The 16,915-nt window shown below is 33.4% G+C and overlaps 1 protein-coding gene across 1 annotated transcript; it reads left to right on the forward strand.

The window, feature by feature from the left end:
- Window positions 1–485: 485 nt before the first annotated feature.
- On the forward strand, window positions 486–16,519 carry LOC124373079 (beta-galactosidase-like; the record flags this gene model as incomplete). The annotated part of the gene is made up of 8 exons (XM_046831474.1): window positions 486–582; window positions 2,794–2,974; window positions 7,854–8,078; window positions 9,917–10,032; window positions 11,609–11,869; window positions 13,908–14,036; window positions 15,563–15,769; window positions 15,937–16,519. Coding segments are annotated over 8 exons (1,408 nt in total), but the record flags the coding sequence as incomplete, so codon positions are not given.
- Between the last annotated feature and the right edge of the window lie 396 nt (window positions 16,520–16,915).

Raw genomic sequence — 16,915 nt, forward strand, 5'->3', positions numbered from 1 at the left:
CTACTCTTTTATTACTCTCTTATTAGTACCTATAATGTGGCGTTTTTATATGCAATCAGCATGGTATTTCTTCTAATTTTCAAGTATGATAACAAAAAAATGTTTAATATCAACATGCAGGAGGTGTAGAGTTCGAGTGAATTTTTTAAATGCAACGGCCCATTTTTTGTTTTTTATCAATAGTTAGTCGATTTTTTTACTTTGCGAGTGATCGAGGCAACCAATAATTAACTTGGTCTTGTCATTATACACAGCTTTGTCCATTTAATCTTTGCTACATCTTTTATAGTTTCAAAGATCGCTTCAGTGTGCATAAAATTTGATACACCTGGTATATCAAGAGAAAGTTTTTAAATGTGTGACCACCATCAACAAAATATTATAAGCAGATTAGAAAACTATACGTTTCAGTAATAAACATCATGTTTCATTACAAGAAGAGATTTTTTTTGTTGATATACTCATATTTTCCTGATGTTCTCAAGGTCACACACACACCATGTGAGGAGTTGGTTGGAGGTGTTCTTGCGAAAGATACAACCCTACCTTTATGGCAACGGAGGACCAGTGATCATGGTTCAGGTTGGTAACTTTACTTTCATAAAAAACTGAAACTATGAAAGGTTTAATGAAAATTGTAAAAATATCACGGATATGATGGATTGCTATTTTTCATACTCAGACTGAGTGGATATTTAATTTTAAGAAACTAACAACCGTCTTTAATGAAGCTTCTAAAAAATGGAATTAATTTTTGTATTTTAGATGCTCCTTTCTTATTGGATGTACTTCTTAATGTTTTACATAAAAAGTCCAATAATATTGTGTATCTTCAATTTGTATTTGTTTAAACAAGATGATTTACCCATACCTGGCGCAAGGTACTGAAAAAATGGCATATGGTAGGAATATGAAATCTAAAGAAAAAATGTTAAGTGTAACAAAGTAAAATGAACAAAGACTAGGAGTGATGAAAAATAAGAGATAATACTGTTGAATAATCTCTCACCAGAATAAGTCAAATATTGATGTTACGAGATATCCCCAAAGGATATATCAAAATTCTCAACCACCAGGTTGGCAGGTGGGACTCTGGTACAGTGCAGAAGAACACAAAATAGGCAACAGGTAAAAGAAGAAGTTCCCTCTTTGCAAAGAGGGAAGAGTATTAGAAAATAAAGTTCAAAATACAAAGTTTATAGTTTGTTTTTCCAAAGAGGATCCCTGACGGAGTCGGGTCCCAGTGATCTCTCACACACTAAACATCTCACTTAAAACATTTACCACATAAAAATATATAATTATACTATCTCTGCAACAATTGTTTACTAGTTGTGTTGTATTCGGCGGGCGGGCGCGCACAGCATTTTTAGAATTCAGTCTCATGACTGTACCTCGCTTGATCTGCATCCTCACTCACAAGGAAAGACAGTTAGAAAATAAATATCACCTGATATAAAAATAAATACAATTCTAATGAGTATAAATCCAAATCAGTATTCACATGCAGAACTTGTAGTATTATGCAGTATTTTCAAAATTTTAAAATAACTAATAAATGATTTTGTAAGGGGTTATGACAAAATTAATGACACCTTTAATTGTTAAGTTAGAGCTCTCAATTTTTCAAGAAACATACAAAAAACGCTGTATAAGAATTTTTTAACTGTCATTATTTTTTGAATAATGATGAGTTAAAGTAGAAAAAGCTTAAATTTTAAACAGAAAACTGTATTTTTCCATATTATTGGTTGTAATAATCCTCATAAACACAAAAAACATATTTTTCTTTCACTCAAATACTACCTATGCAAGTAGCAGAACAATTTTTCCGTGGTAATACAGGTGTATATTTTAATGTGTAAGAGAGGTCTGCTGGGATCTGGCTTTGTAAGGGATTTTCTCTAAAAATACAAAGTTTAGATGATTATGTGACAAGAGAGCTGTCTCAAGACCAAAATCAATTACTTATTGCTTTCCTGTAAACTCATATTTCCTGAATTAAACTGTAAGTACGGTAACTCAAACCTGCTCCATATAAATACACTTGATGGCATCATCGATTTTCAAGATTAAGTATTTTTAAGATGTACTTAAATATAGATTTTTTGTTTGAACTTTCAAGTAGTGAAACTAAGAGAACCCAACTATTTGTGCTACATTGGTTTCCCCCAGCATTTGCTCTACAAAAATGTCCTAATTAATTTAATTAACATGGTATTTAATTTTAATAAATAAGTACATACATGATTATTTTTTTATTTTGATGAATATATTGCACACGCCTTAGTCAAGATGTATAAATTGCTTGCTCAAATCAGGTACTTTTTTCATAGAAATCTATCAACGTATAAGTGAGCACAACCATTTTAAAGATACTTTTGTAGAAGCCAGGAGCAACAAACAACTGATAACTCTCAACTATATGTTTGGTGCTCCCATTGACTGATTTCGATAAACAAAGTACCATTGGAATTGTTATAAAAATTTCAAAATAGTTGGTATCTTTTAAAATTTTTATAACCAATGTAAAACAGCTGATACCTGTCAAAAGATAAAATATTTACTGCTTACAGCTTGTGCAAGCGTACCTTGAAAGTAGTCTTGCTCACTTATTCCTTGACGGATTCCATTGAAACTAGTACCGTTGGAATTGCAATAAAAATCTCCAAATAGTTGGCATTTAGTACATTTTTTAACAGAAGCCATTTTATTAATATTAAAGGAAATAACACAATTATTTTTTAAAATTTTCCTCTTACCTATTTAAATTTGTACTTGTTTTATTGTCAGATTGAAAACGAGTATGGTAGCTACCCCATATGTGATAGAAGATACACTTTCTGGCTGCGAGATATTTTCCGAAGCTACATCGGCTCTAACGCAGTCCTGTTCACAACTGATGGGAACATTAGTTTTTTCCTCAGATGTGGTCCGATTCCTGGAGTCTTTATAACAGTTGACTTTAGCCACGGTAAGTTCATATTACAATATTTTACTTGTTTTACATAAAAAAAGTCTTTTTGGCATTAAAAAAAAATGTTTTTGTAAATGTTACACTATTTTAAAACCATTAAACAAAACAAGATGTTCAGATTTAGACTAATAAAACTATTATTGAAACGTTTGCTTGCAAATTGTAAAAAAGACCACTATTGTTACTGTCACTAAATTCATCCAATATTCCACATATTAATTACAGTACTATTAAAGTAGTACAATTAAAGTGAGAGGTGGGGGGTAGGGGACACACCATTAAAGTTTAATGGGAATTAGACTTTGATTTAGCCTTATCTTAAAATTTTGGGATGAATTGATTAGAAATGCAATTCATGGACTCATGATCGGTTTATAGGGAAGGGCTCAGGCGACTTCAGCCCCCCCCCCCCAAATTTTGTAAGATAAGCATTAATGCACTTGTTTTTTTAAGCTAGAACACATGTATAAGCCCTTAAAGCACAACAATTTCTCCGGGAATGATTCCACCCAGTGTGTCAACATTATATAATAATAGCCCATAATCTGATGCAAAAAAATATTAAATGCAGAATAAGTTATAGTTACGAGTATGACCATTAGCTACACTATACAAAAAACACTAACAATATACAGTTAATTTACTAGAAATCATTTCTTATAGAGATGTTAATTGTATGTTTACTCATTTTTATTCTAAACTAGCTGTTACCCGCGGTTTCGCACGCAATCTTTAGAACTGAAGTCCTTATATCACTTAGTAAAAGCAATTATGATGTAATATGATGGGAGTCCTATACAAATTTTAAAACGTATGTAGGCATACATCAGGTAGATATTATTTAAGTTCATGATAAATAGTATCAGAGTTTTACTTAATTATTATATCATGTTTGACACGTGTAGGAGCATTTCTGATTCTAATTAATTGTATAGATGACATCACTGCTGAATCTGCCTTGTCATACCGATCAAGAAAACACAAATCTCGGATCACACAGGTCTCGGAAACCTACTTTGGTCAAAAGCCGTATATTTCCAGTCCTTGCCATATATTTCAGGTCTAAGATATTTCCAGTACTATAGTAGAGTTTGCCTTGTTGTTCTGACGAAGAAAAAAATATATAATTACTTAGGACCGGGATGCCTACTTCGGTTAAAAAGTGCCTAATTAAGACCGTTTAAATTCACTTACCTACTATGTCACAGTTTAGCTTGTCACATTACCTCGATCAAAATACTATAAACGTTCCATTATCTAGTTCTCGGAAATCTATTTTGGTCAAAATCGTGTTGAAATAGTTGAGTTTGCCTTGTCCTGAAACGCCTATTACTACCTAGGGAGAAGTCCTACCTACTTCTTATGTACTTTCGGTATAAGGGGGAAATCCTTATTAAGGTTATGCAACAGTCCAAAATAATACTTATTCAAGTTGGCGTTACACTTATTTTATGGACTGTGGCCAGGGGAAGAATGAATCGTTAAGGTGTGTTAGTATTCATTTCTCTGTTTTTTCCATAAGCCATTGTTAAAATGTAATATCATAATGTCAAGGAAGCCCACGAGTTTAAAGTAACTTATGTGAAAACATACATAACTTTGTTCATTAAGGTTAGTTTTATAACAGTATTTAATGCATTAGATGATTTTAATTCGTCACTGGGGCAATCTGGAGTAAAATGTATATATATATACATGTATGTATATATATATATATATATACATGTATATATATATATATATATATATATATATATATATATATATATATAATGTTTTTATTTAACTTACTATCTGCATTACACTACCGATCAAGCACTGTTTACTTATTATTGATAAAATTTAAATGTAAACAGATATTTCAGAAAGTTTGTCGAACTATAGCTGTCAACAGCTGTTTAGTGCCAGTTTAATTTGAATTATGAAACGTAAAAACTACAATTTTTTCTGAATTCCAAAATATTCCAGGTAACTTTTCTTAACTTTTTCTTCATATAAACCTTCCTCGGATTTCAATGGACATTTTACAAAAAGAATTAACCGAATTGGTCTAGCCGTTATCGTGATTAGCGCTTACCAACACATTTCGCCATTCATTTTTATTTATAAGAAGAAGGCCAGGTTTCCTGGACCTGGTAATTACTTCTCAGCCATCCGGATTATTGTGCACCCTCTTCCAGGTTTAAGCTGTGTCAAATCCCAGGCCTTTACAAAACTATGAGATCTTCTGAACAATGCTTGCCTGTTCTAATCCCTCTTCTGTATGCCTAAGTAAACAAAGGGATCTTGAGCATTTGCTCTGTAATGCCAGACATTCAAATATGACATGCTCAACTGTTTCATTGCCCTCGTCACATTTCCTGCACAAGGTTTCCTGAACATGTATGCCTATTCTGTTCAGATGGCTTCGGAATGCCCAAAGTCCTGTAATAAAACCAGTCATCTTACTGATCTCCTTTCTACTCATTCTAAGGGCATCTTCTGCAATGTTCCCTGATGGTCCGTTGAGCAACTGCTTGGTTGGATGTTCCCCTCAGTTTTTTCCTAATCTTGTTGGTGTTTTATGAAATGCCCACTTGGCAACCAATCTCCGTGATAAGCTATAGGAAACTCCACATATTGGTTCAGGACCAGTAAGAGAACAATATTGGCTCCTTACTCAGCACAACTATCTGCCCCTTCATTACCTGTGATTCCTCTGTGCCCAGCCAAAACGTTAGAATAAATGTTTAGTTTACTCCCTCTCTTAGTGAACAAATTTTTTCTGTGCTAGTCAAATTCAGAATAAAGAATCATTCAATACAAGAGCAATTGAGCAGAATTATATAATTAGAGAAAATCTAAATATAAAAAAAAATATATTCTTGGAGCAATTTATCCAAGTTGCTAAGCATTATTAGTCTCATCGAGACAGGCATCACAAAGCCTCTTTGAGACTGTAGAAAGCATTCCTGATAAAGTAAATATTTAAATTTATATAAATTGTTGGCATCTGGATTAGATTTCGAAATGAGTGTAGAGTTTAGAATCAAAATAAACAATGGAGTTTTTGAAAAGGTTGTCTCTTAATTTGTCAGTAATTGTCTTGGTCATTTTCATAAGTTATGATTATGTAAATGTGAGAAAAGGTTTTGAACTTGAAAAACAACATTGCTGAATGAAAAATGTGAAGGGAGCCTAAGTCAAGACCCTAGTTGATCAGGAACGCTCTCTACAGCTTTCATCTGGGCTCATTCCCCAGACGGCCATCAACGCTCTTTTTTAAAATGTATGACTATTATAATTTATGATACTATAAAATTCAAAAATATTATACTGTCCCACAATTTTGACTGTAATAAGCCTAAGTAACCCAGTGTAATTCACAGCGTCAGCGTTTTTCCGGACTTAATTATTTGCCATTGAATTTTTCAATAATAATGACAAAAAACCGTAATCGGTTTTTTACGTCAAACGTCTAAGTAAAACGAGAAAGGTAAGTAGCCTTCGCAATTTTGCACAAAAGCAATGATTTCAATATGTTTTTTTTTCAATTTTTCTCCGTGTACCCCAAGTGGTACCTAAAAAAATTAATTTACTATAAAAATTAAGCAATTGTGCACCCAATGGTTCACATGATAGTCTGAGGTATTTATTTAAGCACAGGATGGAATTTTACAAACCACCAACACAGGTAAACAATAAAAATGCAATAATGAAATGCACAGCCATGTGTACCCCATTGGGCGCACAACACACTTTACAAAAGCTCGTTGTGTACACGATCGGGTACTCGACAGCTGTGTAAGATTGCGTGTACCTGAAGGGGATCGTCGTGAACGTGTTAAGGACTTCTGAGGCAAATTTAGAAAGAAAATTATCTATCTACATATGAATTTTATACCATAATATGTCCTATGTTAACCTATATATTGTGATTTGAGCTTTTTGTTTGTTATGGTTGATTACTGTGATTAACCAAATATGATGCTAAATAAAGTAGTAAATTCTCAATGTGGTCGTCTCTACTGTGTAATGAAAAAAAATATGGTTGCCTGTAAAGTCGGTTTTACGGGCGAAGATTTTACGTGACGTCTTTTTCTCGGTAGAATATTTATTGATATGAATATTATTAAATTGCACAATAGGAACAAGGAATTGAATGAAAATAAGAATTGCACAAATTTTAACTATAGAAATATATTTTGTTTACTAAAACATTGTACATAATTTGAAATTAATTAAAATTTGTTATTGTAAATGGTAAAGTTGAATAAAACATTTACTAAAATTGGAATTTGAAATTCTTGCTAAACACAGTTAAATTCTAACTCCGCGCGTGGTGATTGGTCGGTTTAGTTCGTTTGTTTGGTCGCACTGTTATGACAGGTTAGAGGTTATAATTTGTTATTTTAAATGTTTGACTAGCAATACGCGCTGTTTCTTCTCAATCGACTGAATTACGATTGATTGCAGAGTGATTTAAACTAATAATTTACTTAACACTATCAACATTTGTCAATAGTATGACATAACCTATAAACTCAGTTTCTCAACTTTTGTGTCAATCTAACAATTAATCAATCAATCATAGTTTACGATAATGAAATATCAGTGTACAATTATTTACCTTTATTGTTGTAGTTGTTGTAAATGACGAATCTAAGCACTCCACATTTTCACGAATAAACATAGTTATCTGCTTTATCCCGTGCGGCGGACCCACAGTTATCTGCTTTATCCCGTGCGGCGGACCCACTGGACGGGCATCGTAACGTTACCGGGCGTTACACTTTTTCATGAGTGACTCCGAGCCGCAACCTAATTTAAGACGTTGTCACGTCAAAAAAAAATTAAATGAGGAATGAGAACTGATTTTTCATTCTAATTTTATTAGGTGTTAATGTAACGAACGCATTTAAGCCTCTGAGGGCAATTCAACCACACGGGCCTCTAGTGAACTCTGAGTTCTACACTGGCTGGTTAACTCACTGGGGTCAGCCGGGAGAAAGTGGAGCTTCTACTTCAGGCGTAGTCAATACCACTAGGAGTTTACTGGCCATGAACGCTTCTCTTAACTTCTTCATGTTCTTCGGTGGTACCAACTTTGGTTTCACGTCAGGTAATATTTTTATATTGTAGTATACCTATAAATAATATTTACCCAGCAGGGATCACTTTTGGCTGAACTCACCACTGGGCACAGCAAACACCAATGTGTCACTTAAATCTGGGCAACCTTATGAATGTCCAGGAGCGGCACATCACTACCCGCAAATGTCGAGATTCTGGGGTTCATGGGCAATTCAATAGGTCTAGTCTAATGTGGGAGATGACTGTTGGAGTTGGTGGGGTTTGTTCCCTAATCTCAGAGGTTCTTGCTAGCCTCAACTGGTGTGCCACCCCCTGCCTACTCTGACTGGAGAGGCTGGTTCAGAGCTGGCCTCCCCTTCTTCCGAAGAGACATGACTTTGAGATGTAGTGCCCTAATTCTTCCTCGTGGATCTCAATAGGAGGCGGCCCCTACTCTCAAACCTTACCCATCCTGAACATCCTGTCACTCCGGAAGCAGCGCAAAGGTTTTTACAGGACTAAGTGCAATTTATAAGCTTCTTCTCCTAAGAGAACATACCTATAAATATTTTCCATCAACTCTTTACTTGCATGGGCATACTCCAGAACTTTGTTTTACTGAGAGTAAGAGAAAATAAAACTATTAAGAAGATGTATACATGTGTGGATTAATATATTACATGGGCAAATATGATGGGGGGCTCAATTAACCACCCCCCATGAAATTTTGTAAGATAAAAGCAAAAGTTGCACACAATAATTTGTTTAAGCTAGCGCACATTTATGAGGTCTTAAAGATCAAGAATTTCCCGGAGGAAGATTCACAAGTCCCTGTTTTTGGAGGGCATACATTCTAAAATACCCAGTGAGTCAGCCACCTCCAAAATTATTTTCTACATACGCCAGTAACATATTATGAGAATTTTAAATACTTTTAATTGTATCTGATGAAAAATACTCATAAAGTAAAACAGAATTTCAGCTGAAGAGGTGTGATTTACAACAGCTCTCTGGGAACAACTCTGTCACCTTGTATATTCAGTGTTATCAGAGAATTTGAGTGATACAACATTGTGTACTTTAATAAAACATTTCGATCTTTTAAAACTTGGCAGCGTGAATAGTTTTATAAATTAATTGTTTAATAGTATTTTTCTTCAACTCTTGTGCGTTGAACCTCATTTAATACGTTGTTTACCCTCCATTGAAATCTTGCTGACATGACTTTTATTCTATTATACATTTTTTATTGATTCTCTTGTGGTTTGTGTTGTCAAAGTTGTAATGTTAATCATAGTATAAGACAAAAATCACTTTACCATAAATTATAAATAGAACGAATAAGAATTCTTTACATTCCTTAAGCACTTTTATGTATCTATATGTTCTTTATTTGAAGTTTGTTTTTGACGATGGAAGGCTTGTGAAGGAATTCTTCCAGACATTTGCCATCGTTCAGTGATACAAAAAATAGTAACACAACTTTCTAGACCTGCAATCTGATCTCTTCCTGAGGGGAATAACTAACCTAACACATAACTACAATCTAGGTTAAAATAAGCAAATCACACCAGAGAGTTGGGATACGCATAAATTATTGGTCATGGGTATGTAAATATTGGTCTATTTTATAACATTGGTGTTCTTTTTTATAATAAGTCTTTGATTTTTAGTATATTCTATGCAGATTCATCTACAAAAATCCAAATATTTTCAATAGTATATAAGATGGTAATACAATAAACACAATTAAACTGTATCGGATATTGGTTTTACAATATTGATTTACTTGACTTTTCAGGTGAATTTTTTTCAAAAATGTAAAGAACTAATTGTCAACAGGTAAATGATTTTTCAAGTATTATAAGTTTTTATGTGATGATGCAGGTGCGAACAACCTACCGTTTCAACCACAAGTGACCTCTTACAACTTCGATGCACCAATCTCTGAAGCAGGTGACTTGACGGACAAATATTTTGCAATAAAGTCAGTCATTTCAGAGGTGAGGATCAAAAGTAAATTATAACTCTTGTAGTAGTTACTGACAATCTACATCACAAATAAAAATTAAACATGAGAATAATGATTTATTCCAGCATTTAAAACGCACAAAACAAACTAAATGAAAATTTCCCTGGAAAACACTGACCACTTTTACAAGTATTGTGGTCAGTGATAGTACTAAATAAAAACTAATAAAATTCTTGAGTCCATAAATATTACGTTGCTACCAGTTGAGCCACACATACAGTTGATTCGTAGCATAAAACTGTGCTATAACTAAAAATCCAGATCTCTAGAACTTCCATCGTAACAAAAACCACCTACTTTGATAATATAATTGAAGTAAACAATTTAATTTAGCAATAGAAATGTTGTAATTACCTTTGAAAATTAGAAATGGCAGTACTCACTCCTCCTGAGCAAAAGAGAGGTTTTCGATAAATTCCGATCAGTTTGATAAGTTTGTTGTTGTGTTATAACTTACTAATGAGCTCAAAACAAAGTACCATATGTCATGTAACCAATAATCGAGAGGCTTGTGCCTTTCTTCCTTTAAACCCACTGCAATTAAAAACTATGCAGCAGTCTCCTCATGCTATCCTGATCAGCTGACTTTGATTGGTGTTCTAGTGGGACAAAAACTGTATCGCCGAGGTATTCGACGCAGTAGCAAAAATTTTATGCTAACTGTTGATTGAAATAAAAAAAATCAAAAAGGTGATGAATTAAGTTTTGGAAAAATTATAAAGATAAGGACAATTTATTTATGTATAATTTAGTAATAAAACGGTTATTTGAGAAAAACAAACAAGAAGCATTAGCCAAGCTTGAATGAAAAACAAGTAACAAAAATATTTTCTAGGAATCAACTGAATTAAAAAATTGCTCATTACTCCTTAAAAAACCAAACTAAAGTAACAGGTTTACCCTAAGGGTGAGTCCTATGGTTAAATTAAGCATTTTCAGCATATGCAAGAAAAATTTGTCCAGATCAGATTTTAGCATAATACAGCATAAGTCAGATCAGAGTCCAGAAAAATATAATTACTGGTCAAAGACAACATTTCTCTATACTCAGATGATTTAAACAACAATTCTGAATTTTACATACTAGAATTTTGTGTATGCACAAGTCAAAATTAATATTATTCAGTATTTTCTTAAGAAAGATATGTGTTAATGCAGCTGGCTTAACCGAAACCAAGTGTAATTAGTAATATTGTACTTTAATATTATTTTGATGTTTAATTTATATATTTGGGATCAGTATTTTCCAATTGTGTGATCCCTTATTCCCATTATCATGTTTATGAGATCTATTTAATCTAATATACATCAAAACCAACAATAAGTCTATTCATACAATGATCAAGATTCTTTTTACTATTACAAAAAAATTACGAGTTATACAAAACAAATTGCAATGGTAAGGATCAATGATGAGATCGATTTTGACTAATGATCACGAGAAATTGGTAAAAGCAGATAGATAACTATTAAAATAAGCAGAGCTAATGAACTTAATTCTATATAATAGTTATAGATAACCATTGTAAAATCATTTTACTTTTCAGTTTTTTCCAATAGCTGAGATACCTGTTGGAAACTCGAGTAAGGGAAGCTACGGAAGACTTGTCCTGGAACCAAAGATATCCCTGAGGGATTCAGACACTGGGGTTGTCTACAACAACACAACGTATCCCCAGACATTTGAGGCCTTAGAGTTATACAGTGGCCTGTTGTGGTATGAGACCACTTTGCCCCTGGATTTCTCTGGTACATCTCTCCTAATGGCTGATGATCTGCATGACAGAGCCATAGTCTACATCAACAAGGTACTAAGATTAATTACCCAGTTTTGTACTTGTATATAATTACATATTTTATCAGTTAACTAATTCTCCTCTCCCAATAATTTCTCTTAGGAGGATTTGGCACTGGAATAGGTCATTTTGACTATGTCTAAGCAATAATATTGGTGTTCTTTTTTTGGTTAGTAGAATTTAAAGGTACTATGATCCTTTAGAAATAATGTGAGAAGGACCAAGCATGCAATCTGTACCCCACACTCAATTATGTGAGAAGGACCAAGCATGTGATCTATAGACTGCACTCAATTATGTGTGAAGAACAAAGCATGCAGTCTATAGCCTGCACTCAATTATATGAGAAGGACCAACCATGTGATCTATAGCCCACACTCAATATGTGAGAAGGACCAAGCATGTGATCTAACCCATGTTTACTATCCCAAAACTGTTTACAATTAATTAACGGCTATTGTTCTCGTAACTGTTGATTTTGATATTGGGTTTCGGTTTTGAAATGAGTCGTTGAACTTCACTGTGAGACCGTGTTAAATCCTCCCAACCACGCATCATTAATATGGTAACTCTCTCACGTTCACTAAGTGCCATAACAAAGACAAGATAAAACTAAGTTGAAACAAATTAAGAGTAAAAAATTGTTATGGTCTGTCTTTACTAACGAGTAGAATGCCACTAATAACATCTAACTAAAGCAAGAATGGTTACTGCCTGTGGGAATACCTACTATCAGTCACAAATAACTTTCTCTTTTAGGTTTTGGCTTTTTTAGGTCATGGCTCATTCATTTTCCTTGTTTGTTTTATTTCCGATCCCTCTCAGAAATAATAACTTATTATTCTACAACAACAATATTAATTGTAAACAGTTTTGGGTTAGTAAAGTTAAAATAAAAAAGCTCATCAGTGTATTTTTTACATTAAGTTGCAAACTCAAGCCATCTTTGAACGGCTGTCATATTTGATCCGTTTGAGGTCGGGGTTGCGGCTCTGTACTCTACTAATAAAGACCTTTTATTTGATATGCATACCAACCTATGCTTACAATTAAGATTTTCTTCTGACTCCTAGCGGGCCGCCCCCTGAGGAAGTAGCGGATCACTGAATATGTGATAAAATAGATTTTTATGTCCAGTAACTTTGTGTAAGGTTTTGTAGCTCTATTTTATATATTTTGAAAAATATTTAACCGACCTGGGACTTTTTGGACACCCCGTATATAAAATCTGTGATATCATTCCTTGCAGGCGTGACTCTTAGTTGCGACACATTGTCATCCTTGAAGTGACATTCATTGTAGAGTTTGTTTTTTAAATTTTATTTTACTTTGTATAATGTTCATAGTGTAAATAGTTTTCAATGTAATAGACAAACATTGCAGATCACAGAAGTGAGGTAGATCGTGAACTATTATACGTTTTCTTATAGTTTATAAAAGATCACCAAATTTGAAGGGTTTTGTTTAGTTTTATTTTGTAACGTTTTGTTGTATTATTTTGTTTTATATTATAATTACAAATAATATGTCTTAATTTGTGATCGTAATGCCAAGCTGTGATGAGTTCGGTCTTACATAGTCAAGCACAGAGGTTTTGAATCCTTAGCCTGTCTGCTTTTAGTAAGAAAACACTTAGCAATTAAATAATATGTTACTAACTAATTAATATAAGTGATGTTGAAAATTTAAAGCACTAACAATTTTAATTTTCATAAAATATTTACAATTTACATTGAATTGAATATACACTAAATTATATAATACAGTATTAATGTCTAAAACTTCTGTATTGTTATTTAAACAATTTCTTCTTTACTGCTTGTGCTTGTTAACATTAATTTTCTTATTTAATTGATTAAAAAATTAATTCCCTAACTAATAATACCTTATAATCTTTTTATAACGTCTACTTTTATGTTGGTGAAGGTTTTGTGTACTGTGTCGATTTCAGAATATTTCTAAAATGTTTTTTGATTGGTTAGCTGTAAACTTTTAAAATCTTTTCTCGCCTGTACTATGTCAGATTTGAGTTATGCCACTGCTATATCAGACAGCTGTCGGAGTACTGAGCAGAAGTACGACCACCTCAATGTTTATATCAGAAGGAGCCGGCCAACCCTTAAGTCTTCTGGTGGAAAATCAAGGTCACATAAACTATGGACAAATGACGGACTTGAAGGTATTATAGTAATGTAGCAGAATTGCATTCATGTCTACTTTTGCATCTTTAAACACAACAAGAATATACCGGTATTTGCCTGTGTACAAAAACCGAACCCACACAACAAACGTCTAGTACATATCACAAGTCAAAATATAATTTTCGTTAAATGGACAGATTATAAAAATGCACACATTTGGAGTTAGGGTGTGCAAATACTGAAGTAATATATTGTATTTATTTAATGGAGTTGTTGATTTTCCGGTAACAAACCCATGTTGGCTGTTTGTCAATGATTGGTTTTACTAAGATGTTCCTGGAATCTTATTTTTATAATAAGTTTGGAGACAGATGAAAGTAGTGAGATAGGTCTGTAGTTAGATATCTTTTGTGGGTCTATTTTTTGTGTTTGGGAAAACCCTTGACTATTTTCAGCTGGGATGGAAAAGTAGCAGATTTACATTAAAAAGAAGAGAACAAAAATGAAGGTTCCTGGATTTATAATGTTCTTTTTGGCCATAAAACACTCATTCAAGAATTTTAGAGAAAATAACCAGTATTTAATGCATTCTATTAAGTTCATGTTGGAATATAAATTTGATCACACCATCTGTGTTTTTATTAAGACGAAAGAAATTTGATACAGTATTATACATTTTTAGATAAGATGTCTTGTCTTACCATGCTTTCAATCTATAATCAGTTATGGTCTGTAATATGGGGCAATAGCATTAAAATTACAAATATCCGCATTCTACAAAGGAAGGCCATCAGGGTAATATTAAGAGCACAGCCATTGGAGCGTTGTAAACCATTTTTTATTAAACTAGAGTTACAAACTGTTATTAATTTATATATTTTTGAATCAATATCATACAACTTGAAAAATATTCCATCTCTCATTTTTAGTAATATACATAGCTATAATGCCAGAAATAAAAAAATAATATTGCAATAGAGCATTGTAGGCTTAGAAAAACACAACACAGTCATGCGTTAACTACTCAAAAAATTGATAAATTATAAATGGAATCCAGAAGTATCCAACAAAATGTTTTTACAGTCGAACTGGATCTATTAATTCACTATGCTGCATCAAAACCCATGCTACAAGGTGGGTACTTAACATGATTGTGTGGATGTGCACTCACTCAATCAACTGTAGGAAGAAGTGACACTAGGCTGTCTGTTGTGCTATGATTAATTAATAAACTGTTCACTGCATTTTGTACATTTTTTCATATGGGCCATTCCAAAATTTTTGGATGAATAAAATTAATGAATATTTCCTTTATATTAGAAGCATTAGAGCTTTATGTCGTAGCTTCTAATTTTCATTAACTGAGAAATAAGTCATTTTCAGAGTAATGTGGACATATTATGATCCATGGATGGAATAATTATTTAACAACCAGGGTTTTTGAATATTCATAAAATGTTTTGCAATGGATTAATAGGTTTTATAGTAGTACAGACTAGGAACTAGTAACCACATTGCTCTGTCTTCTTACAATTAAATGCAGCAAATAATTGCATTTTCGCAGGGTCTTGTTAAAAATGTAACTCTGGACGGACAAGTCCTGACTGACTGGAAGCAGACAGGTTATCCTCTGGATAATGTATCGCATGTAGCAACGTTACCAACAGTAGAACACGTGGATCTGCCGGCTTTCTACTCTGCTAGGTTCCAACTACCAGAGACCCTAGAAACACTGCTCGACACCTTTGTTGATATGACTGGCTGGAGCAAGGTATTGTCAACTACAACAATGAATTTATGGATTGCTCGTCATTTTGTTACTTTTATAAATAAAAATACTTTGTGTGTTGTGGTATTTACAGTTACTACAACACCATCCTTGTTATATTATTGGAAAATGAACAAATTTTAAACTAATACATTGTTATGATGTTTCAGGGTGTTCTGTACGTGAACGGACACAATCTTGGCAGATATTGGCCAGTAGAAGGACCTCAGGTGACTCTGTACCTGCCGGGTCCTTATTTGTTCCAGTATCCTGACTACAACACAATACTCGTGCTAGAACTGGAGAAAATCCATCCTGACAGAACCATTGAGTTTGTGCCAGATCCTATATGGAGACCTTAAGTTTCACACATGAAATTAGGCAATTAATTTATTTGGAAGGATCTCAGTTACTTGCTTAACTATTGTGATGATTAGGTTTAAGGAGGAGAGTTTAAGTAGGTACCACCCCTCTTAATCAATAATTTTGAAATTTGGATTTACAATTTAAAAAATAGTTATTTGTCATCTATGACTACTTGATTTCTTTTAGCCTACATTCAACATTTACAGATCTCTGTTTTTTCATTTTTTACACACATTACAAAGCTGATTTCACCGATAAATTTCTATTCATACACTTTTATATTATATTGAATGAATATTTATATTGAAAATTTGGTTGCTGCCAAATTTGTTTTTCTGCCAAAATTGTTCCTCGACTTCTGACTGACCATCAAAAGTTGAAACTTGCCGCCTTCTGAAAGAACATCTCGAAAATGATCCCGATTTTCTGGAAAAGGTAATTAATTACTCGTGATGAGTCATGGTGCTATGGTTATGACCCAGAAACGAAGCAACAGTCAAGCCAATGGAAGTCGCCATCTTCACCTCGTCCAAAAAAATGTCGGCAAGTCAAATCAAACATCAAAACCATGTTGATTTGCTTTTTTGATGCTAAAGGCATTGTTCATTCTGAGTTTGTTCCTCCAGGTCAGACTGTCAACCAAACATTTTATTTGGAGATTTTAAGAAGATTGCGCTTGCGCAACAGTGTTCGCCAGAAAAGACCCGATTTGTGGCAGACTGGAGACTGGTTCTTCCACCACGACAATGCACCGGCACACACAGCCATCTCAGTTAGGCAGTT

This window comes from Homalodisca vitripennis, unplaced genomic scaffold (genome assembly GCF_021130785.1).
Source record: "Homalodisca vitripennis isolate AUS2020 unplaced genomic scaffold, UT_GWSS_2.1 ScUCBcl_4778;HRSCAF=11154, whole genome shotgun sequence".
NCBI classification, from domain to species: Eukaryota; Metazoa; Arthropoda; class Insecta; order Hemiptera; family Cicadellidae; genus Homalodisca; species Homalodisca vitripennis.